We start from the raw sequence: 26134 nt of genomic DNA, 5'->3' as shown, positions 1-26134 counted from the left end.
CAGAGACAGTTTTCTTCTGTTAATTTAGAATTGTTCCAAGATGTATTTTTTAGGAAATTAGGAAGGTTTTTGCTTCATACTGACCACAAGTTTATAGTCATACAACTACCCCATCCTTGACAACAGTCACCAGTGTTAACCCACATGTATGTATGTACTGTACTGTATGTATGTATGCATGCATGTCTGTATGTATGCATTTAAGTTTCTAATGAAAAAAAAACCTAAGCAACTAAATCCGCCATCTACAAATGTTAAAATCTGTTATTTACACACAAACACACACAAACACACCATTTTGTTAGACAAGTTCATTTTATTCTTCTTATGACAAAAAAATATTAAGTAAAAACATTCTAGAAAGACAAAAAAAACCTCCCTGTCAATTGGTTTATTGATGTGTCTACACTGCCATGTTCTATGGTCAGTGTCTGACCTCTTCTCTCACAGGGGCTAAAGCACTTCCTCACACACTCCTACAGATGAGATTCTTCAAAACCTGTAGCCATTTTGACTTGTCAACGTCCCGAGCACATGTTTCCCTCCGACAGTACTGTACTTCCTGCGTCTAGTCACGGGCCCGAGTTAATGGTCACAAATAATAAACTCATTTCATTTACATCAATTTTTTTAAGACCGCTACTGTCACTCAGCAGATTTGTAGTGCTACTATACTCATTTTTAAGAAAAGCAACTCCAAAGATGAAAATTTAATGAACACACACACACACACACACACACACACACAAACAAAACAAACACACACACACACACACACAAAGAGAATCATACATGCACCTACACACACATAAAAGTTTGATGTGCCAGTTCTAGCCAGTTAAGTTTTGGTCACTGACCACCAGGTGCAGCAGTAGTACTCTAAAGACCATGTAGTGGAGGGCGGTGGATAGCGCAGTGTCAGGCCAAAGAAAAGAAAACCAACAAACAAAACCTGACTCCAGATCAGCCTCGTCTGTACAGGTTTCAGACTATCAAACGTTCCATTAAATCCAAGGCAGGCCAGCAGGTCAGCAACACGGGCTACGACCAGCAACACGTCCTCAGTCACATGACTGGCAATTATTTTACACTTTTCTTTCTTCTAAAATAATTCTCAGAACGATAGTCAACTAAAATCAGAAGTTAAATGGTTATTATAATTATTACAAAATAAAACACAGATCTCTTTGGCATACAGTAGTGTTCCCCATTTTTTCACCTAAGCGCAGTGAAAACAAACATTAAGAAAAACAAAAGCAAAATTGCACACCCTTAAAAGCCCTTATATAAAATACAACAATCTTTCCGTAGAAGAGAAAATAAAATAAAAAGTAAAAGAATGATATTATTTCGGGGGGGGGGGATTGGTGTGTGGTGGCCTTGGTGAGACGGCAAGTAAAGTCCGCAGCGCAGAGTAGCGTAGAGCGCCACGCCAGAGTCGCCAGTAGTGAAGATGAGGGAACGGCATTCTTCTTCATCCTGCACTCCTCCTCTCCCTCTCTCTCTCGCTCCCTCGTTCATTCGTTCGTTCAGCACATCCCTCTCTCCAAGCTCTTCTCATCTCTCCGTTCGCCCTCACACGTCTGGAAAAAGAACAGACAAAAATATCAGACAAAGGCGCCTTGGTCTGCGACCCTGGTGCCGGAACGTTCCGCAGGCGCTGCTGCCATTGGCTGCTGCCAAACTGCTCCACAGCTTCTTCACGTCACCTCACGCAGGCGCAAAAAGCAGTCCAAGCGAATGCTTCCTGGGCAGAGGTGGGTTTGAGGGAAGTTAAATACGCCACACAGGCTTGAAGCCTTCAGCAAGCGCGGCATTGAGAAAGCTATGGCTCAACAACAGACTTGCACTGGGTGTTACAAATCATTTCATACTTACTGGTAATACCGAAAAAATGCATATATGTACCTGTAGGTGAGGGTATGTGTCTGCATATACTATTTCTAAACTGTGTGTGTGTGTGTGTGTGTGTGTGTGTGTGTGTGTGTGTGTGTGTGTGTGATTGATTTCAGTCCTATACCATTCTAAGGATGTTGAGGGTAAAAGGTGTGTATGTGAGTGCGCATGTATGTATACTGTATGTCCTCCTGTCTTAAAATGTGCATGTGTGCATGTGTGTAAAGGTCCTCTGGTGTGTGTGTGTGTCTGGCCGTGTCCTGAGCGTGTGTGCGTGGAGGTAAGCAGTGACCTGTTAGTAGGGCTGATCTGTGTAGGCGCCATAGCCCATGCTTGGGGCATAATCCTCGGGCATCTCGCCCTCCATGTGCATGCCATTCATGGGCATACCCTCAGGATAGCCGCCATAGCCGCCGTATCCAGCGTCCACCTCTGGAGAAACAAACAAAAAACACACACACACACACCACACTGGTCAGTGACTCTAATGGTGGCTCCAATGTGTATGCAGTGCATTGTGGGAAATGTAGTTCTGGAAAGAGCAAAGAGGGACACTCACCGTCAGCTGCGTAGGCAGTGTCCATCTGTGCATTCTTGTGTGCCTGGGAATGCGAGATAGAGAGTCGAAGGTCAGAACAAAAGGTCAAGTGCCTCAAGCTAGCAGGTGTACAGACTAACTTCTATTTGACTCAAACGTCAAACCGGTCAGTGTTTAGCCTTGCTACCATCATAGACTGACTACGCCGGAAAGCCATTACACAGAGCTGTCTCGTGGTGGACTACCACTTCACTTCCACAAGGGGGCGCAGCGCTCACCATGTCCCATGCAGCGGGGTCGTGTTTGAAGAGCGAGTGCGTCAGCTCCACGGACACGCGCTTCCTGTAGTCGGCAGTCTTGTCCTCGGAGATGCGGAAGAGGACGGCGGCGGCGTAGGTGGCTGGGGGGGGGGGGGGGGGGTGCAACGCTCGGTCAGTCATCTCAAATGTGCTTCCATTGCCTTGGTCTACCACCAAGTTTATTCTTTATTTTACTATGGTCACACTGGCTTACTCTACTATGTCTTTCTACAACTAACATTTTTACAAATAAAATTGAACAACTTATAATAAATTGACATCCTTCCCGACATTGATGAGAAGTCTTTCTAGATCACTCTCTCCTGCTTGCTTCCTCCCTTTCCTCTATGAGCTCTGGAGAAGCCTCCTCAAACAGTTCTCACTTGTCCCTCTCATCGGTTTTCCTGAGGCATTGCTGACTGCCATTTTCTTGGCCTGTCGGTCATACCACAGCTGAATGGAACAGACCCAGCCTCCATCTGCACCAGAACTGTGATGGGGGTTTGGATGGATCGCTCATTCTCTGTGTCTGTCCCTCGCTCTCTTTTTTCACTCTCTGTCCATCGCTCTCTTTCTTGCTCTCTGTCCCTCGCTCTCTGTCCCTCGCTCTCTGTCCCTCGCTCTCTGTCCCTCGCTCTCTGTCCCTTGCTCTCTGTCCCTTGCTCTCTGTCCCTCTCTCTCTGCCAGACACTATGCACTAATCTATGCACTCATTTTTTCTCATGCTTTACACATCCTTATTGATGTTCTATTTGGATCAAGCCCACGTTGGCCTATGTGGCATTTTTATGAGCCGTTGCTGTGCTGTGCCAGTGGTCAGTGTGGAGCTGGTTGTGCTGGACTCACCGATTCCCTCGTTGCTGGAGTGCAGGAGCTCCATAAGAGGGGCGGAGGCTCCCTCGGCGTCGATCACCTCGGCCGAGCGCTTGTCCACAGCCAGCTCACATAGCACGCCGGCAGCCACGCGCTTCACGTTATCCACTGGGGAGTACAGCAGCTGCGCACGCGCACACACACACACACAGGAGGGGGTTAAGCCAAGTCTCTCTCTCTCTATAGGTTACTGAATGGATTTTCTTAGTCTGTAAGATTGATATTTTTTTAGCTTATCAAATATTCACCGACTCAGGAGTCTTATCTTTCCATCAGCACATATTCACTCAAACACCAATTCACTGACACACACACACACTTCTTCACACCCTTTCTCTCCTCCTCGCCCATTGGTTCACGGTGTTCTCTTACCTGGACAAACAGGGGGATGGTGTCCATGGACGCGATATCGGCAGCGTTGGTCGGGTCTCTGGCCAGGATGTGCAGAGCTCCTGTGCAGCCCTCCACAATCTCCTCCATCCTCACACCATCCTGAGAGAGAGAGAGAGAGAGCGAGAGAAAGCGACAGAGAGAAGTTTACATTTGTTTATACTGTACTTTATACTTTTTCAAACTGAACCAAAAAGGTAATTTGGCAAAGAGTTGATTTTCTTTTGGTCGAGTAGAAAGTGAGGTGTTCATAACGTGCCCATGACCAGATCATAGAGTGAAAGAAAACAAAACAGAGACAGAGAGAAATAAAAGCATAAAGTAGTGCAAGGCCCACTGTCCGCTAGTCACATGACATTCACTGTAGCGTTTACTATGGGATGTTTATGGGTTCGACCTGTTGAACAGGTAGCAGGCAGGCAGGTTGTATCATTTTGAGACTGCAGGCTAGAAAGTCTGAGGAGGACACAAAAATGTGTGTGGGTGTGTACAGTATATGTATGTATGGTATGCATGTCTGTGTCTCAGCCAGTGTAATTCTTTACAACATAGAGTTGTGTTGCAGCCGTGTTTAACATGTATTGTTGCCATAGATACACCGTGTCTAAAGTGTATTGTTGCCATAGATACACCGTGTCTAAAGTATATTGTTGCCATAGTTTATTGAGGAAAAAGGTGTGTTAGACGGGTGTGCTGTTAAGACAGGTGTGCTGCCACCAGCCTGTTAGCTCTGGGTGTGACCTGTGTGTGGGGCTAGCTACCTGGTACGTCTGCTGGGCAGTGGAGCCGTGCTTCTGGGCGTCCTGATGGGCCTTCAGCAGCAGGTTGATCAGTCTCTGGATGGCCCCTGCGTCCCTGAGAGGCGCCTGATTGGCTGGGCACAGAGCCAGGTTACGGACCAGACCAACTGCAGCCTGTGGGGGGGACAAAGGGATGGAACCAATGAGCACATTCCAAAAGCTCAGCTTGATTATACAGACAAGACTATTTGTCACTGGGAGCACTTGATCTGTTTGTCCCTTCCTTTCTGTCCAGCCCTTTCCCAAGTCTTGTTTTTTTTTTTTCTACAGGGGCCCCATTCCCAAGCATCTATTCTTTCACCCAAACTCACACGGGAGTTTCTTCACCTTCATCTCTTCATCGTTCATCCCCCTTTCTCAGCTTGAAGATATGCAGATTCAGCTGGTGCTCCCCCTCTCTCAGCCAACCCCTAAACTCCTTACTGATGGCCTGGGTACATGCATTACACTCTTATTGGCTCTCCCTTTCCCTGCAGTGGAAGCATTCAGATACAGCTCTCTCTATCTCTCTCTCGCTCTCTAACCCATCTCTCTCTCTTTCTCACTCTCTCTTTCTCACTCTCTCTTTCTCACTCTCTCTTTCTCACTCTCTCTTTCTCAGCCATCTCTACCCTTCCTCCCTCCCTCCCTCCCTCTCTCCCATCAGCAGTCATGTTCCCAGCGCTCCCTGCTCCTCTGTCCTCACCTTGATGATGGGCCAGTAGAAGGGCTGAGCGAGCAGCTTGACGATGGCGGGGATGCCGTAGTGCTGCCGCACGGCATTCTGGGCCAGCTCGGCGTCCGGGGTGGCGGCTGGTGAGGTGGCGCAGGGCGCAGACGGCCGGCTCCACCACGTCCTCCTTCTCGCTGGCGCGCAGGATGGCGTGGATCAGCGCCTCCACGCCGTTGCCCTGCACCACCAGGGACTTGTTGCGCCCGTTGTTGCACGTGAGGTTGGACAGCACGCCGGTGGCGCACGTCAGCATGTGCATGTCGTCGGACGAGAGCAGACCGACCAGGTCCATCAGGAGACTGTCCAGACCCTCCTGATGACGAGACGGGGATAGTCAATTATCTTTTATAGCTGACACATCTACTCAAGACTGCCAAACCTGATAGACTCCAATGTACTTGCATAAATTGCTACATAAAGTAATTAAATAAAGGAATTAATTAACAAATAGATGTTATAACAGTCTTTAGCAATAATGCAATCAATCAATCATGTCTTCCATTTATATTTACACATTCTAAATAAAGTAATACGCTTCCAAAAATGTTTTTGTTTGCCAAACACTGCTGTTTATCACATTTCATGACTGCCATGTTATGTCTATGGGTTAGGTCAAGTTGGCCACAAAATGGTGCCTTCTCTCTGATAGTGGGGGAGATAGCAGTGCAGGCCTGTGGAGATAAGGGGTGATAAGGGGCCCTCACACACCTGCTTGGTGGCGGCGTCAGACAGGTTTCTGAGCGTCCACAGGCAGTTCTGCATCAGCCTCTGGCTGGAGCCCGTCAGGTGCTTACCCAGGGCCTGCATGCCCCCTGAGAGAGAGAGAGAGAGAGAGTGTGAGAGAGAGAGAGAGAGAGAGAGAGAGAGAGAGAGAGAGAGAGAGAGAGAGATTCAGCTTTCAGTGTGGAGTGGTGAGAACATTAACTATTAACATCTTTTGCCAACTGTATGCTGCACCCTTGGGCAATACTGTAAACGGAACAGATAGTGTGTGTGTGTGTGTGTGTGTGTGGAGAGCTAGCCCACTGAGGTGTCTCACCAGCGTCGACGATGGCGGGCTTGTTGCTGGGGCAGACGGAGAGCACTTTGAGCACGCGGCTGGTGGTCCACAGGAGCTTCTCATAGTTGTAGTTCCTCATGATGTGGACCAGACCCTCAGGGCCGCTGTTAGCCAGGATGATCAGCTAAAGGACACAACAACACAACCAGTTTGAGTGTCTGTCTGTGTCTGTCTGTGTCTGTCTGTGTCTGTCTGTGTCTGTCTGTGTCTGTCTGTGTCTGTCTGTGTCTGTCTGTGCGTCATGCTAGAGAGTGCATATTGTGTTGCTGAGTGTAGAGTTTAGCTGTGAATGCATCAGTATATCTACTTGTGTCAATATTTTTTTAGGTGTGTGTGTGTGTGTGTGTGTGTGTGTGTGTACACAGGTAGGCTTAGATGTATCCGTCATATTTATGGGTGTTTGTGCCAGTGCCAGAGAGCTTCGTGAGGCCCAACAGGCAGACACACACTTCACTCCAGTCACATTCCCCACATAGTGATCTCACACAGTGATACTGCACACACACTACACAGACACACACACACACTGCACTCACATAGTGATCTCACACAGTGATACTGCACACACACTACACAGACACACACACTGCACTCACATAGTGATCACACAGTGATACTGCACACACTACACCGCCTCACATATCATGACATCATGCATGTGTGCTCACTTACACACATTTAATGCTCACCCAGAATTCCAAACTATTCAAATACAAACACAATCTTTACAAAACAGACACACACAAATACAGATTAACTTTAAACACACACACGCACACAGCCTCACCTTGCTCTCCTGGTTGCCGTAGGAGAGGAGCTGCAGGCAGTCGGTGGTGATGGCCAGGAACTTGGGGTTGCTCTTCTTGAGCAGCGGCACCATCCTCTGCAGCCCGTCGGCCAGACGCACGGCCATCTTGGCCCCCTCCTGGTGCAGCAGCAGGTTGTGCAGCGTAGTGATGGCATAGAACAGCACCGACTCCATGGGGGAGCTGGGGGGAGAGGAGAAAAGGGGGTCAGAGGTCAACTGTGAGGGTCTCTTGGGGTTGATTTCATCAAGCTATCCGGTTGTTAAGTCCGACGCAACAGGGTCCAACAGCTTTTTCATCAAAAAACGTTTACTTTTCGCAACTTCTAAACCTTGTCACCATCACCTGTGCTTTAGTAAGAGATAAACAAGATCGCTTAACTTTAACAGAGTAATTACTGTAGCTGTGCAGCCAGATGGTAATGCCCAGGCTTCCGTGAAAGGGTAATGCCCAGGCTTCCGTGAAAAATAGGATTTTATTAGATTGAGGCAACCAGTGAGTAGAAGGAGGACAATTTTTTTTAAAGGCTACTCTGAACAGTGGATTGTTTTGTTATTTTACTGCGGCTCTGAAAGCCGTTGGACCCAGAAAGAGATTTATATCCCATTATTGCATCACTTAATAACCAAATGGTGCCTCAAACCTCTAAGGTTTAGCACTAGGCTAGGCTAGGCTAAATCAATCCTGTAAACTGGCTGTGATTAAGGCTTTACGGTCAGCATACTAAAACTTTAGTGGTGGTGTTTTGTGGTTTCACTGGTCAAGGTCAGTGGTGTACATTCTTTCGATAATATAAATGATCAACGTCTACAGAGCACTGGATTGTGTGGAATTGTTTGAAGAAATCCTGTTTGCAGAGTGAAGTTACTGTAAGATTTGTGTCACTTCAGGCATCAGCCTCCTACATGTAACTGGAACCTATCTTTTTAGGGAGCATTGCAATGACTTCTAATGGATGATATCTATCTAAAATGTCATTTGTGTGACCTTATTTTGCTTAGATTTGTAGATTTGAGATGAGAAATAAACAATTTACTATCTGATTATGCCATTGTTGTAACCATTAATAGCGTCTGGTCTGATATATCTGCCGGCCGTAAAACTAATTTATACCGTTAGCCTGCTAGCTTACGTAAGCCAATTTAGTTTAACGTCAGGCCTTTGCTAACGTCATACCGTAGGGTTAACCAAAGATTCTAGAGTGCTATGCTCATTCTTAAAAGATGCATTTAATCCAAAGTCATGTCTAGTGAGACAGCTCTCTATGTAGGGAGGGAGGCAGTAGGCAGCTGTCTTCCGTTTCAAACAGACCCAATGACTAATAGGCCCTGAGTGAGAGACTGACTGACTGAAATCAACCCTTTTGAAAGACTGATTGATTGATTTATTGATTGCCTGACTGACTGACTGATCCAGGCCTCTGTGGCTGGCACCTGCCCCATCATGTCCTGCACTACGCCGCCGGACTTGAGAGCCCTGAGCGCCCGAGCCCCCGTGACTGACCTGAGCATGCGGACGAGCGCGGGGATGCCGCCGGACTTGAAGATGGCGAGCAGGCCCTCGCGCTGGTGCGACAGGTTGTGCAGGATGCTGGCCGTGGCGCGGGCCGTCTCCATGTCGCTGGTGTTCTGCATGGCGCGCACCACCGCTGCCACCATCTGGGGCGACTGCATGAGCGCCCGCCGAGACGCCTCCTTGCGCGTCAGCTGGTTCACGATCTGGGCCGCCTTACCCACCACCGCCTGAGATAGAGAGAGAGAGAGATAGAGAGATAGAGAGAGAGTTAGGAAATATGCCATGCATATGCATTATTTGCAAAAAAGTAAATTTGTGCCCTTAAAATATGCTGATTCTGGTAAAAATGGGACTTTAGAAATGTCTTTAATTTAGCCTTTGCTCCTCATGCATGAAGGCAACTGCGAACATTCAGGCTATGATAAAAAAAAAGAAAACATAATGGGTTCGCCTACGTTTCTAATCTAATTTTCCACAGCACAATTTTCAACAGCCCCTCAAGCATTTACCTGTAACAACCTGTGACACGCAATTTATTTGATTTATTGGGATTCCTCTGTTTATAACTTATGCAAAGACAGGCACACAAGAGCCTTCTCCAAGTTAGACTTTTCTTCTACTGGACTTCTTGTGTTTCAAAATATATGTGAAGACCATGCATTGAATTCAAAATTTATTTTGGTTCTTGTGTTTAAGATATACATACATAAAAAGACATTGTCTGTAGTGAACATTTTTCATTATATCGTATATCGTACGTTTCTGGACAAGTTTCCTTTCTGAGGCTGAAAAGGCTCGTACCTGGTCATCGTCGTTGAGGAGCTTGGTGAGCTCGGGTATGGCACGCGAAGCTAGCTCTGCGTCGTCCTGGTAGTTGATGAGGTGGACGATGGCGGCCTTGAGCAGCTGGGAGGGCTCAGCCAGCCTCTGCACGTTGGTCATGTGGGTGCCCTCAGTCTGTGTGGACAGGATGGTCGTGCCCTCCGCCACCGTCTCGGGGAACATGGCCGCCCGCACGCGCTGAGCCCGCGTCATGTTTAACTGAGACTCCAGCTCTGTGAGAGAGAGGAGAGGAGAGATGGAGAGAGAGAGAGGAGAGAGGAGAGGAGAGATGTGGAGAGAGAGAGAGAGAGAGAGAGAGAGAGAGAGAGAGATAGGGGTTCGATTTTTAATTTTATGACTAGCTTGTCTAGCTCTTCATGCAATCATGGCAAGTTTTGGGGCACCGCATTTAGGAGAAAGAATAAAGTTGAGCATTTTCCTGACAGGCAACTTTGGTTGATAAAGACTTTCCTATAAAACTGGAGTAGAAATGTAGAACAACTATTTTACACCCATCTCTACTTCACATCATGCCTCACAATGCCCCTTGGCTGCTCTTTGGGGATGAAAACACACACACACACACACACACAACCTGCTGGTTTGTCAGTGGTGACTGTGGTGGTGATGGTGTACTGCTTGCTGTACTCGCCCCCATCGTCGTCTGTGCGCACTGTGGTGGCGCCGGACTGGATGCCCGAGTCAGACGAGTAGTAGGTCTGCTGCCACTCCGACACCTTCACCATGCCCTCGGGCTCGCCCACTGCACACACAGGGACGACAAAACAGCAGACAGATGCAGACACCCGTTAAACACAACTCAAAGCCACGACTCGAGCAAGCAAGCATCAAAAACAAGATCACTCTCACATGGTTTCTAGTAAAAGCTCTATAGACATAAAAACATCTCTAAAGCTTTTAAAAAGGCTTATTCATGACTGAGAATGTACATGTGGTAACAAAAGTCTTTACATTCAGTAAAGTTCTCATTACATTGTCAGGCTCCCAACAGACGAGAGCCAGAAAACAGACCACTAACTAAAGCAGCCTTCTTCACAGGGCATATTAAAGTTTTAAGTTTTTAAGGTTTAAATGGCAAATCTGCGACAGGGTGTGAGAGACTTAAATTGGTTTACAAATGAATGAACTTAACAGATTAAAAAAATACACAGTGCTGACTTAATCATACATTTCAGAGATAATCATAAAAAAAGACTTACTCTGCATTGCCATAGTAGCCTCTAAGGCTCAGTTGAAGATGATCAATGTGGGAGAAAATGCCTGGAAGAGAGAAAAATGGAATGGTTACAAAATGTAATGTGAAAAAAAAACAACAAAAAAAAAAAAAACGCCAAGCAAACTGAAGAAAGGCTCCTCCTTTTTGCACCATCTGCAAAACAACTTTATCGGGCTAATCTATCCCGGCGTCATTAGCCTCCCTGGCCCCCGCAGAGCTACGCTTGGCCTTCGGTCTCTGGGAGGGCAGGGGCAGGGCTGCTCTTCAGCACACAGCAATAGAGCGGAGCGGGGGGGGGGGGGGCTGCCTTAGTAGGAGGAATGGCAGCTGACCTTTAACCCCGCCTCGATCGCCATGCCACCGCCTCGTGTACAGTATCCGTGGGAACCAAAGGGGGAAGCTGGCAGCGGCTGCAGCCACCACCACTTGCTCGACCGGCTTGGCGTGTTTGTCGTCACTTGTGCTCGCAAGACCTCAGAGCACACACGCACACACACACACAAACACACACACGCACACACACAAACACACCCTGATTGCTTACCTGCCCTAGTCGAATGACAAACAGGCAGGTAGACATTTTGTACACACACACACACACACCCTAACCCTGCGCTGTACACGCCCAGATCACACATACAAACCCTCCCAAACTCAAGTGCACACATGCAAATATCCTGGCAGAAAAACAACTCACTAAACCCATCAATAAAATAGATACACACTCCAAAAACAAAACAAAACAATTAATCACACACAAACAAACACCCTACACTGGCTGCAGTATGCAAACGTCACAAGACCCTTTTTTTTAGTTCTAGAACTCCTCTCCCTTTTCATATCCTGCAGCCTCTTCCAAGGTTCCTCACAAACTTCAGAAACGCATGCAATGGCAAGGATCCTTTACAACCACTGACGTGCATCAACTAGCCCCCTTTGAAGAGGCTCCACTCCACCGTCAGGAGGGAGAAAGATTCAGACCTACAGGCATACAGAGAGATCATGTCTTCTCTCATATGTGGGCTCATTAAAATGGATTTGCCTCTTTACATCTGTGCTTGCAAATCCAAGCAAACTCATTATTCCCCCGCTCCACTCTTTCTTTCTCTCTTTCTCTTTCTTTCTTTCTCTCTTTCTTTGTCTTCTCCGCCTCCTTCTTGTGGCTGCAGTGACTGGTCTATCGTTTCACCACCACATTCCCCATTCTCTTCTTCATAATTAAAGAAACTCACCACTTTGTGGTGCTCTCTCTGTGTCTCTCTGTGTCTCTCTGTGTCTCTCTGTGTCTCTCTGTGTCTCTCTGTGTCTCTCTGTGTCTCTCTGTGTCTCTCTGTGTCTCTCCACACTACATGCACACAGACATTCCAGAGTGCTCACCCTTACTGGACCAGGGGGTCACTTACATGTACCCAAAATTAGACTTTCAGAAAGAATCTGGAAACCCCCGTTTCAGTGCAGAGCCAGACCTTGCATATCTCCACACTTACGATGTGGAGCCACTGACTGGAGCCACTGACTGGATTAAGAACAGCGAGGATTATACAGCCACACACACACACACACACACACACACACACACACACACACACACACACACACACACACACGTACAGTGGCCTTCTGGGTAGAATGCATGCCGTCTCGTTCTGGAACAGATGTTATAAATGTGCAGGGGCCAAACAGAGTGGGGAACGACCTTACCATGCACATTGCTCACATACCTTTTGACTGTGTGTGCATGTGTGTGTGTGTGTGTGTGTGTGTGTGTGTGTGTGTGTGTGTGTGTCAAGTAGCGAGTGGGAGGTATGGCGTACATGTAATTACTATCTGGGGCCATTCTCTCAAAGGTCAGAGACAAGAGGAGGTTGTGTGTGTGTGTCCATTGTTGTGTGTCTGTGTGTGAAAATGTCTCAGTGCAATAATTTGTCTGATAAATGTCTTGATGTTGAATTGACTCGTTGATTACAGAACAGACAAAAAAAGAAACATCTGGGCTTAATCATGATGACACTCTCACTCTCTCCCACTTACTTATGTCTAATTTCTCTGAAACCAGACCAGATCAGTTGGGGTGGGGCGGGGTGGGGGTGCGGTGATGATGACGACATCACTCCATCCCCCATGTGTCCTCCACACCAACAGAGAGGTGTGAAGTGTGTCGAAATCACATCTGAAATGCCTCAGTCAATCAGTCACGATTCACACCGTCTCTCATTGGACCATCTCACAATCAGTCATGATTCACGCTCTCTCTAATTGCACCATCTCACAATTGACCACGCCCAGGTCTTGAAGCAGAAGGTTCATGAAGAAACACAAATCAATTTGCCTGTCTATGAAGTAAGGATCCATGACGTGATTCGCACCATTACTGTCAAAGGACAGTGTTAGGCCTGGACTCTTTTGTCCCCCGTGGGCTACCGTAGGCTGACCAGTGGAGGTGGAAGGTCACGTAAGGGAGCGAGGAGGATCAATGACTCAAGCGTGAGGGGCCACAGATCGGTTTCCTGTGGGGCCTGAGTCATCACTGAGAAACAGCCAACTGAGAGAACGGAAGTCTGGGGGATAAATGGAGTGTGTGTGTGTGTGTGTGTGTGGGGGGGGGGGGGATGTCTCTGGAGAGGTTTTAGGGTTGTCTACATCTGCTCTTGTTAACAAACACACACACACACACACACACACACACACACACACACACAGACACAGACACACCATGGTGCATGAACACTGTACACACCCTATAATCAAATCACATTCCAAGACAAAATCATAAACACAGGTGGCTGTAGATATTCAGTGGCAGACTACACGCCTGGATTCCAAATGTTTTTTTACATGCAAAATAGGCATGATTTGAAGGTTTGTTTTTTTGGCCTGCCTCTAATTCAACCAACAGGCCGACTGACTACATCTACAAAGCTAGCATTTTTCAGATAATGACTCAAACTGGCAGAGACATAAATACGGTCAGTGGTAAGATTACTGGAAATCATGTTTGGGGGGGGGGGGGGGGCAAACATTCCTTCTCTTTGGGTCCAATTTCTCATAGTCAGCACCTTTAGTGATCTGTGAGACTTTACAGAAAAGCAACTTTTTTGGTTGTTCCGCTACTCAGCAGAACAAGTGTTTATAATCACAGACAGATTATAGCACGATCATCCAAAGGCGAACTGTCACGCTGAAACAATATCTCAAAAAATATTACCCAAGAAGCCCTTCTGGGAACTTTTTAAGTCTAATTATTCTTTCACAACAGCCAGCTCTGACAGACCGATCAGATCTGACAGAAAGATCAAGGACAGATCAGCGCTGAATCACTCCAGGCATATTTTCACTGAAAAAAAGGAAAAGTTGCCGGGAACCAGGCTATGCAGTCTGAGATGGGAGGAGCTGAATGGGGGGGGGGGGGGGGCGGTCATGTTGGGCCTGTCACCTCGACTCACCTCGACCGCCCCGAGTCGCCAGGCCTCCCTTGTCTATTCGGGGAGAGCGAGCGCTGCGTGCGAAACTGTGTAGATAAGACGTAAAGGTCTTCGTCATTCTTTGTGCCTGCCAGACCGATTGTTCACCAGAGATTTTACAGTGAACGCCATGATGGATGTTTTTTAGTTTTTTATCAGGGAGTCCTGGAGACATTTCAAACAGGGAGTTTGAGGGAGGTCTTGATTTGGACGCAAAAGCCCAAAACTGTGCCATGCAGTGTCTTTCTTTGCACTCTTGTTTGTCCTGAAATGCCCTGAAAAGGACAGAAGCCCTGTGAGACTTCTCTTGAACACAAATTCACCTGCTTACTGTGCATGCACCGAACGTCTAAAGTAACTATATCAAATGAATATTTAAAAAAAGCATACTTCAACAAAGTCCCATGGTATTTTCAGACCCACTGCTATTTTTGGCAGCCTATTTTGGACTGCATTAGGTAGCCTACTAGATAAATGCCCTATCAGTTCCCCGTCTCTCTTCTGGTTCTCATGGTTACCGAGTGGACGGCCCTCCAGTGGCTGGTCAGGGTGGGGTTTAAATGAATGGGCTGGTTTGGTTTGGGGGGTTTTACATTTCAGACTCTGGTTTCAAAGAGGCCATTTAACAGAGGCTTTTCACATCCATGAGAAGGTGTGTGTGTGTTGGGGGGGGGGGGTCTTTCATGAAGTCATCGGTAAGAAAGACAACAGTGAGGTGACTCACCACTCACTCATCGCTGACAGGCAGCAGAGCCGAAACCACACCCCACCTCATCAGGCGGGGCAGGCAGGGGCAGGACGGAGGATGGTGTGTGTGTGTGTGTGTGTGTGTGTGTGTGTCTCCGCGTGTGTGTGTGTGTGTGTGGGGTGGAGGTTAGAGAACGTGCCCCTGCCTGCGCCTGTGTCTTTTCCAGAGAAGTAAGCAGGTGTGAGTACGTGTGTTTCTCATGAGGGGGAGAAGATAACAAAGCCCTGCAACACCCATTCTTTTTTTTCCCTTTTTTTTGTTTTTTTTTAAAGTCAAGTTATTTACGTTTCACATGAAATGACACTAATGACTAATGACTGATTACACATCAAAAAGGGTTGTCACTAAAAGGTGCAATACAACGAAAGATGTACTTTTTACATTCTTGTTCAGGATTCAACTCAACTCAGTTCATCACAGAGACAGCGCAAAACCTCGCTGGCCTTTCAGTGTGCCACTTTAGCCTTTCGTACTATGATGTTTACAGAGAGTGAGGTGAGCCAATGTAGTCACTCAATGCATCTGCTGTAAAAAAACAAACAAAAAAACCAACCCTGATTCAGCCCACTCAACAGCTACATGACAAATCGCACCTTGATGTTAGCAGTCGTCTCTGCGCTCATTTCGTCCAGCCATACTCATTCGCACTCTCCCCAATCAATGTCCCTTAAAGGAACCTTCTTTTAAGGATGGGAGTGATTTGGGCTTAAAGGTCATTCCCTACAAGCTGGTGTTACGTAAGTGTTTCCTAGGTAATGCTCATGGGCGAGGCTGTATTTTTTTGAAAGTTACAGTGATTGTGCCACACTCTGCCCCACCCCAAACCCTGAGCCCTGAATCTCATCAAGTAGGAGAATTCTCTCACACACTCGTGCCCTCTCTTTTTCTCACTCTCACTCACTCTCTCTCTCTCATTCGGTCTTTCTCTGTCACTCTCTCTCACACACAAGTGTGAACTCAGCCCGCCTACCAACGTGCCGGAACTTGTGCTTTCGCTTCCAGCGACACACTTGACCTCAGCGCCTCCTCTTAGTCTGCACCAAACATGGAGATGGTAAACACGGTCACGGCAGCGCCGCGCCGCACCACACCGCCCGAGACCAATAACAACCTCTGGCATCCATTTTGGAGAGAGAGACTGGCCTGCCACCGTCAGCCCAGCCAAGCCACTGCTCTGAGAGCCATGTACAGATAAGGCCAGGGCCCGAAATAAAACATTTACACAACTAACGGAAATGACGGAATTCTGAAACTAGTCAAATAGCGTTTGGCGTTAAGCCAAAGTTTCCCTCATATTGACAGGGATTTGTTACTGATTACTTTAGACAAGGGCAAAATCAGCTGAGGAATTAGCCTTGTCGGTGTTAAACATCTACATTATAATCAAGGGAAGAGAGTGCTTTTCACGAGAACTGCCTGAAACTCCATTCCTTCGCCAGGACTTTGTCCCCAGTTACAGCAGGCTGTTAATGACTGATAGACCCTTCACAGCTTCTCCAGTCACACATACAGGAGCTTGGCCCCTAATAAGGCTCTGTAGGGTTTTTTGGTGGAGAACTGGGTTTGCGACACTTTTTCCCCCTTCTGGCCTGTTTTTTTTGGAAGTAAAGGGCCTGCAGGAAGCCCGCACAATGGAGGAGGAATGTCAGTGGGGGGGGGGCCTGTGGTGGAGGCCGAGAGAAAACACACACACAAACACACTGGTGGTGAGGAGGAGAGGCAAGCAGGAGGGAGAGAGGGAGGAGGAGAGAAAAAGAGAGGGTAGGGAAAGAGGGCAAGGGAGAAGAGAGAGAGAAAAAGAGGGGGGGGGGGGGCATCCACACTGGTCAGGCACTGCTCCATAAGCCTGCTGTGACATTCCACACTCATCTAGCACATTCTCTCTCTCTCTCTCTCTCTCTCTTCTCCTGCGCCCTCTGACTGGTTCTCTTGCTCTCACCATGTCTCTGGAGTTCCCAGTTTATTTCAACACTGTTTCTTTGCTCTTGCTGGTACTGTAAAGAGACGATGGCGCTGCATTTTAAGCACTTTCACCTAAGGTCAAGCCAAAGTGATAGAGGAAATAACAAAAGCGGAAACGGATTTATTTTCTTCCTCCATTTACCGCCTGCTTCTTTTTTCTCCGTCACCACATTCAAACTACAACGTCCTCTCTCTCTCTCTCTCTCTCTCTCTCTCTCCTGTAGCTTACAGTGCAAAGATGAGGGGTTGATCATTAACCTTTATGGCACAGAGAACAAACAAAAGTGTCTCTACAGTGAGCCTGAAACCCTTCCCTCCCTCCTCCTCCTCCTCCTCCTCTCAGACAGGGTGTGTCTGCATGATGTCCCAAGGACTCATTGTGGGTGTGCCACAGGTATGTGTGTGTGCGCGTGTGTGTGTGTGTGTGTGTGTGTGTGTGTGTGTGTGTGTGTGTGTCGCAGGGTGACGGCAGCTGTTCTTATCAGCCTACATGCTACATTATGTCAACCCTTGTGTGAGACTCATGGCTCTGACACATGTAGATTCATAGACACATTAACAGTACTTCCTCAGTTTACACATAACACTGATTTTGGGAAACGGTCTCCCACCTCAACCAACAGAGAGGCACATTACAGTGTTTCCCATACATTGACTTATTTGTGGCTGCTCACCACAATATCAACATTGACCACCACAGAATGATTTTCCAGGTTGTACTAAATTGTGCTTAAATCTTGTTAGCATCATAACCACGCTGTGCTAATTTGTTAAAAACTGTTGCATTCAAGTTAATTCTGCAAACCAACCACCACAAATGGAATTCAATTCTGTGGGAAACAAAGCATTTTGTGATTTAAGTTGAACACCACTATTAAAATACTCCACAGTGCACTGCCCACTGGTATCAAAACCACAATAAAGTCGCAGATAATCCCAGATATACTTTTCAACAGCAAGCATAAATAAGTAAACAAAACAAAATAAATAAATAAAAAGGGACTTAGGGCAGGGAATGAGCATTCACACAGCGAGACATCGAAGAGCTTTTCAGTGTCTGAGCAGCTATAAACAGACACACACACAATCTGTGTGCATGAGTGTCAGTCTATCTACACACACACACACCAGCGGCGGTGGCCTAATGTGGTTAATGGCTTTAGGAGGGTCTGAGTGTCCAGCTGAGCCCCAGCTGCTGAGAGCCTGTGGTCCCAGAGTGGCTCCCCAGACACTCTCCACTTCCTCCTCCACTGCCCACAGCCAGCAGGTGGTCAAGGCTGCCCGCTGCCTCGGGCACACAGGAGGAGGGGGAGGGAGGAGGAGGAAGAGAGAGGGATTGGTGTGAAGAAGAGAGAGAAGGAAAAGGAGGAGGAAGAGAGAGATGAGACAAAGGATGGAAGGGGGAGAAGGAAGGAAAGAGAAATAAATGAATGAGAAAGAAAAAGAGAGGGATAGCTATGGAGGGATGGGGTGGATAGAATGAGGGTACCGGAGACAAAAAACCCTCAACCCACATACAATGGAAATGAAGAGAGAGAGAGAGAGAGAGAGAGAGAGAGAGAGAGAGAGAGAGAGAGAGAGAGAGAGAGAGAGAGAGAGAGACACAAGCCACTATGTATTGTTTTCTTTCTTTCCTTCTTTCTCCATTGTGTGCTAGTGTGTGTGCCCTAATGTTCTATTATTTTTTATTATTCTCCATAGTCCATGTCAATTGTTGTCATTATTACCATTATTGCTAATTCTTTTGATGTAATTACTGCTTTGGCAACATTGTAACACTTAGTCATGCCAATAAAGCTCATTGAATTGAAATTAAATTGAAAGAAAGGAGAGAGAGAAAGAGAGAAATGGAAAGAAAGAAAAAGATAGAGATAGAGATAGAGATAGAGATAGAGATAGAGAGAGAGAGAGAGAAAGAGAGAAATGGAAAGAAAGAAAAAGATAGAGATAGAGATAGAGATAGAGATAGAGAGAGAGAGAGAGAGAGAGAGAGAGAGAGAAAGAGAGATTACTCTTAGGTGTGAAATATTCATGAATCTTGTGATACACAATTACACCAGTGCCCAGTTATTATATGAGGTCATGAACGTGAACGTCTCATACTGAGGAATTGCAACGTAATAACCAGGTCGGAAAAAGACCACAGGCACCCGGTCCTAAAAAGTACCTGCAGAAGAACTATGGGTTTCGTGAAACCCATGAGATGAATGTCTCCCTTGTTACACACAATGACAGAGGGAAACAGAGGGGAAAAAGGGGGGGGGGGGGGGGGGAGAGAGAAACAGATAATAATAGGTACACAAACAAAAGATGAATCAGAAGTAGAGGTGCTGCCAAAAGAGTGACCAGGAAGGAAGAGAAAAAACAAATCTCTCCCTCAGGTGGTACAAGATGGTCCCATCTGGACTGAGCAGGGCTATGAGTACAGACAGACACTGCTAAAAGCACCCAAAACAAGCCGCACAAACACGAACATCAAACCGCAAACTCCTCCGGGCCTTTTCTAATGACAGAGGTTATGAGAGAAGACCTAAATAATATTGGTCTTTTTCAGAACCAAGAGAACGATAGCTCTTCCACATGGACAAGAGGGGAAATAAGACAATAGGACCAGAGAATAACATCCAAATTCTATTAACTATTTTGTGTGAAGCTCAAAACCTCAAGTTCAAGCAGTGGCGCTTAGCCTTGGACGGCAGGCGTCTGGCGCTGCACGAACACATGGAATCATTCTTGTATCGGAGAAATCAGCGCATGCAGACACATTCCTCTCCGAGCGCTATCTCGCTGCTCGACCTCAAAGAAAACTCTTCAGCATGCGCGGACATCGAGGATCAAACATCAAAGGTGGAAAAAGGAATGGGGGGGGGGGGTTAAGGGGTAGCTTGGGATCCGAGTGTCACGGACAGTGAGGGAAACCTGATCCCCAACGCTTACGCTCACTGGCTGGCTAAAGGCCCCCCCCACCACCACTACCATCACCACAGCTACTATACTGAGGACCTTTGAAGGGCTTGTATACACATGGTAGTGCCCAGCTGGTGGTGGTGTGCGTGCAAGCTTCCTTACACTTGGCCCTGCCGAGCGGTGCAAACCCCAGATCGTGTCCATGTGTGTGTTTGTGTGTGTGTGTGAGAGAGCTGGAGGTTGCGTGCCGGCTCTTGGAATTCCATTCCTGGACACCTGTGTCGATGCGTGCCGGGTTGTGTCTGTGTGCTTATATTATGGGATGCCTGTGTTGATGTCTCCACACGCAAGGTTTTGACAGGGCAGAGTGAATCAAAACGGGAGCTTACATAAGATCAGCTTGCTGATGCATGGCTAGGAAAGGCAGAAGGGTTTTCTTTGGGTTTGGGTGATCTTCCAGGCTTAGGAGGTCATTGTGCACATTCCAGGTGCAGGACAAACAACTTCTTGAAACTTTCCTCTTTTTTTGTATTTTATATTGTCATGCTTGGCTGCACAATGTTTCGACCTATCGGTCTTCTTCAGGAACCTAAGGACTTATCTTCAAGGGTTCCCAGTCATTCTTCCCTAACAATATCAGAGGACCATCCTTGGCCATCTAAATTAAAGTAGCCCATACTTCCTACCTCTCTAGTTTCACTTCACTGTCCCATGTGCTGACTTGGCAGTGGCAGTAGTTTTTGAACGCTCCCACCTCTGCCATCAGAGTCCAGTCATGCACGGGGATGTCCCAATTTAACCATCCTGGCAGCGAAACGACAAACACGCGTGTCGGGCTCTTAGCTTAACGAGCGCCGGCGTGTCGCTCCTCGCGGGGCTAGCGAGCGACTGCAGCCGCAGGGGTTCCATCCTCGTAGGCACGCACGAGTTCGCTGCTCTGACGGGAGCCTCCGTGACAGATGGTGAATATTTCAAAGGAGCCGCAGTCGACGAGGGAGCATCTGCGGGGCCACGGCGGCAATCTGCGGGGACGTTCGGGAACACCCGACTTTTCAGAGTCACGTTCAGCCGGCTAATACTTAATCAAGGAGAACTGAGCAGCAAGAGGCAAGGCGGTGGGTGGGGGGGGGGGGGGGGGTGTTACAAATCAATCTCAAACTGCAGCGTTGGTCATAAATCCTAAGGGTACAAAACTTTAATGAGAGGCTTACAAGACGACAAGATGGCAGCTTACGAGGTTGGCAAGACAAGCAGAGTGCTTTATCAAAAGAAGCACTCCCTCGCTTCCGTTGTGCGAGAGCACTGAATGCTCAACTGGTGTCCAGCCTTCCTTTTTCAGGGGAAAATAATCTGGGACATTGGCTGAGTGCTGTCCATTTCAGCCTGGGACATTCTGTTATTGCTACTTTCCTTATTTTTTTTCTCCACACAAAGTTCCCACTTTTCCCTTCCCAGTTCCACACATGCCGTAGTCGACACATCAGCCTGTCTAAGAGTGTGAGGGTGAGATTTTCGGGAGTGTGCGAATCCACCAGCACATTGTTTAGACCTTCGGTAGTCTGTGCCTACGGTGTAAAGAATCCTCAGTGATCAGCAGTCTCACGCCACCACTCCCACAGGCCTATCACCTCTCTCTCTCACCTCTCTCTCTCTCTCTCTCTCTGTCTCTCTCTGTCTGTCTCTCTCTCTCTCTGAGTCACTCCCTTTCTCCCTGCTGAACTCTGTGTGGGAGCTGTTTTGAGGTGTGGCAGCATAATGCTGATACAGAGTCTAACAGTCCCATCTCATTATTCATCAGAGGCTCATCAGCGATACAGCAGTACGCTCTGCAATAGGAAGGTCCTCTACACTGGTCCAACAGTTACAGTGACACAACATCACACGGCAATGAATGGGACTTTGAAGCCTCGCAAAAAGTGAGTCAGGATCCAAAACATTGAAAACACTTCAGCAGCTCCCTTTAGGAATTTACTGTTTTCCCAAGTCTACAAGTCAATGCATGTCACCCTGCACTGGAAACATTCAGAATCTGAGGGAGGTACACCACACACACACACACACACACACACACACACACACACACACACACAATCACACAATCACACAATCACACTTCCATCCACACACACACACACACACACCAGAATGAGAATTCTGTTTAACACTTTGACACACTGTGCAAAGCACAGGGTCTTGCAGGTGATCAAATATTTATTTCTCTATGACAGACCCAAGCCCCTGGGGCCCCTCAAGGCCCCATAATGGCAGTGGTGGACTCGAGTGCTTACGTAACTCCGTGTCTCACTGCATTTTGAAGGAGAATGGTGGTGGATGCTCACCTGGGTACAGCTCATAATCCTGACTATTCGTTTGATTTACAGAGCTTCTCTGAAAAGGTGTCCAGCAAAAGGAGAACTCAAAGTTCACCAAATATCAGAATATTGTGTGTTTGTTCAATCATCCAAAGCAGCAGCAGCAGCAACCCCCCCCCCCTCCTCCCCCCTCTGATTGTTTGTGGCATTAAAGAGATCATTGGTAAGTGCTGATCCATCGACGGTTAAATAACACTGAACCAGTCTGCTCTGTTAGGCTGATGGAGGGTTAATCTGCTTTGGATTGGTATCATTGTCTGTGAAGGTGCTTGCACTTAAGAGCGCAGGGGACTTAACCTCCCGTCCAGATTACATAGGCATCATGCCCACTCAGTCTCAGCACTTTTGAGCCATCTGAGTCGTCGTCATCGGCAGCGGCAACATCGTGGGCACTGAAACCAATGCCGCCCCCTCCGTGTTAATGGGAAGGCTGACAGGCCAAGGAACACCCATTAACACTTAAAGACCGGTCACTGTGAACTGGCTGTTTGTGATGCTTCTCTCCATGTAACACTGCACCATGCCACTGTAGGAGCCTGGAGTATGCAGGGGTAGGGTGGAGTATGAACGGGTAGGGTGGGGTATGAAGGAGTAGGGTGGAGTATGAAGGGGTAGGGTGGGGTATGAAGGGGTAGGGTGGGTTATGAAGGGGTAGGGTGGGGTTGTGTAGAAGGACCACAGAGGGTATGAAGGATAACAAGACACTGAAAACCAGCCATGACTACACCATTACAAGAGATAGAGAGATAGATAGATAGATAGATAGATAGATAGATAGATAGATAGATAGAGAGATGCTAGCAGAAAGAGATGGAAACAAAACAAAAAAGTAGGGAAAAGGGTAAAGTGAAAAACAGAGTGAGAAAAAGAGGTGTAAAGCAAAATGGAGAGTGACATGGACAGAACGAGACAGCAGCAAACTCAGATTCGCTCGTTGGTGAATTAATCGTCTGTCCCACCCCCCTCGTGTGAAAGTGTATTTATAAACTGAAGGATGCCTCTGGCCCCTAATGTAGGACAGTTTCAGGGATTTAGGCCTAGAGGGGGATTAGTGGCTGGGTGACCCTGGGTGCCTCAAGCGACCCCCCCCCCCCCCCCTGGCAGCGTTGCCTGGTCCCCTGCCAGCCGGCCCTGCACTGCACTGCAGAGTGGTGTGGTGCGGAGCAGTAACCCCAAGGCTTCTGAGCCCTTGCCCTGTTAGCTGCCCGCAGATGCCCACAGCATTCAAATGGGGGGCTATCTGGGCAGAGCATCAAAACTGGGCATAGCGTCAGGAAGCTCTTGTGAGCGAACGCCAGCATGTTCTGTAGTATTTACTGGCAAATGCATAAAATAGTTCAGTGGGTGTCGTAAGACCAAAGCCAAACGTTTGGAAATAATTTAATAATCCTGCGAGTAAACAGCTTTGACTTTGTTGACAAACACCACATTACTGGAGCGTTCCAGGAAATGATGAGGATGGAGGATAGGATTCCCATTTGGCAACACGTCATAACCAAAAGAAACCAATTAAGGCAGAAATGTTCCTTCCTTCTGATTACTTTTGGCGGTCTATGCTCATCAAGCGCTCACCACGAGAGACCCCAATCTCTGCTTGCATGGCTGGGACTAAAATAAGCCAAACTTTCAGGGCACAGCTTAGCCTTTTTAATACTACTTTAAGACCCCGTCATTAAACAGACTTCCAAATCGCCAAAGCCAGTATACTTGGTAGCCCCGATGGCATGTTAAAACACTGACCACAGTGAGGTCAGTTTTGCAGTGTGTTAAAATGTCCAGTTTATCCATCGGGCCAGATGATGGAAGTTACTGGAAAACACAAGACGCATTAGGGGCTGTGGATGTACAGGGAAATGCAGAACACATTAGGGATGTAAAGCATGTCCTAATGGTCCACTTAAACACTTGGCATAATCCCAGCTTGTCCAGCATGAGTCATGGTAAGCATTACCAATAGTGTGTGACCTCCTTATCCTTCATTCTTATGAAATACCACATGTCTAATAGATCTGATAACACTGTGGCACTGGGAAAATATAGCGATGAGCTCTCAGACGTGAGGCTAGTATATGTGCTACATTTATAACAAACAGCACTCCAAATGACATCAACAACACTGCAAATGGCATCAACAACAAAGTGACGTGACCCCACCTGAACAATGTGGAAAAGTGTTCATGGTAAAATCAGAGCTATTTTGAGATGTGTTAAAAACGGGTAGGGTAGGACTAAAATGAGGTGATATGTGGAATAATGCAGAAAGCTGAAGGGAACTTGCCTCAATTCTTATCTTATCCATTTCTCGTATTACTGTTCCATGGAACATGTCAGGCTTCAACAGTGTCAAATAGTAACCATTTCCACGTATGTTCTCTTTACTTATCAATACTGATTTCGGCTACTCTCAATTTGTATCTACTTTTTTTTTTGTCTTTGTATCCAATCAAGCAAAATTAACTGAAGAAAACAGTAGGCTAATATATGTTTTATTTTCTGTAGGCCTATTTCTTTACAATTTAAGGTAGCCCACAAACACAGTAGGCCTGTTGCGACACAGTATACTGGGGAAATTGCCCACGCAGACGATGCTTTTCATTTGTAAATGTGGCAACCACAACTTTCACCACCAGAAATTGCTTTTAAAATCGAACACCATCCAGCATAAACCGACCAAGTTAAGTGTGTAGTCTACCTCTTGTGGGATATCTAGTTTCGTCTGCACTTTTGGATATCGCTCAAGCTCGACCGATACACGGAAGTGAGCAAATTACACCCCACAGGTAAAACGACACCGAACGACCCCCCAAAAAATGGCACGACAAAACACACTCCAATAATCAACTGAGCCTGCCCGCACATAGGATTTAAAGATAACCCAGAGTTACAATGTAGAGCACAGAGCTTTCAAAATGTAGCCTTCCACGACAGAATATTAAATAACGAAGAGTAGCCTAGCCTAGTTTACTTAATGCGTTTCCAACTCGGCTTGATTTTTAACACTCAAGATAGCAAAACAGCATAAAGTAGTAGCCTAAACCATCCGTCATTTAAAGTCCGTGGAAATACGTTTAACTGCGTAGCAAGCCACGTTTTAACGTTGCATTAGTTACCTTTTGATAGAAACGGTGGCCGGAAAACACTCCAGAGAGACAGTGGTCCTGGGAGAGAATGTTCTGCGAATTTTCTGTCGACCGTCTACTTTCCCTTCAACTCTAGTATCGCTGAACAATGCTAGTGTGACAGTAATGCCTCGCTGTAGGCTCCGCCCCCGATACCATGAGGGTTCTCTACCACACCCTGCTTCGCACAGACCCGCAGCTCGGTGTTGGGAACGCTACTGGCGCACGGCAGTAGCACTGGCGTCGGATCTTAAAAAATAATGTGCGACATGACTACTAACGATTTAAGAGTAAAAAAATGTTTTAATGTGAAAGCTACGTGAAACAATAATATAGCCTAATGACTTCATTTTCATTTTTTCAGAATATGCAGCTTGAGGTTTACGTTCCATATATGGTATAGCCTACCTGTAGGGCATGTAGGCCTACACTCAGACAACCACACCTTGATGCGTCATGCAACCAGTCCTCCCAAAACCAATGAGAGATAGGCTACGATAAATTGTAGTTCACACAGTATTAGAGGGTTAAAAAAATGAAACCACTTTTTCCTGTTTTTTAATTTTCTTTTGTTAAAGCAAACATTTACACCATGTAGCCCTTTTGGATGTGAGAAT

General features: G+C 47.0%; 1 protein-coding gene across 1 annotated transcript; it reads right to left on the bottom strand.

Annotated features, from left to right (window-relative positions):
* Window positions 1–296: 296 nt before the first annotated feature.
* On the bottom strand, window positions 297–25644 carry jupa (junction plakoglobin a). Its single transcript, XM_042104534.1, is given in 17 exon segments — window positions 297–1583; window positions 2189–2328; window positions 2456–2498; window positions 2713–2834; window positions 3580–3730; window positions 3979–4098; window positions 4758–4910; window positions 5482–5580; window positions 5582–5821; window positions 6217–6320; window positions 6548–6692; window positions 7356–7557; window positions 8878–9116; window positions 9691–9944; window positions 10307–10474; window positions 10932–10992; window positions 25509–25644. Coding segments are annotated over 15 exon segments (2190 nt in total). The 5' UTR covers window positions 10945–10992; window positions 25509–25644; the 3' UTR covers window positions 297–1583; window positions 2189–2191.
* Window positions 25645–26134: the final 490 nt, after the last annotated feature.

This window comes from Alosa sapidissima, chromosome 9 (genome assembly GCF_018492685.1).
Source record: "Alosa sapidissima isolate fAloSap1 chromosome 9, fAloSap1.pri, whole genome shotgun sequence".
In the NCBI taxonomy this organism is placed as follows: domain Eukaryota; kingdom Metazoa; phylum Chordata; class Actinopteri; order Clupeiformes; family Clupeidae; genus Alosa; species Alosa sapidissima.
The sequence above is the reverse complement of the archived record's forward strand: the minus strand, read 5'-3'. Positions and strand labels throughout refer to the sequence as shown.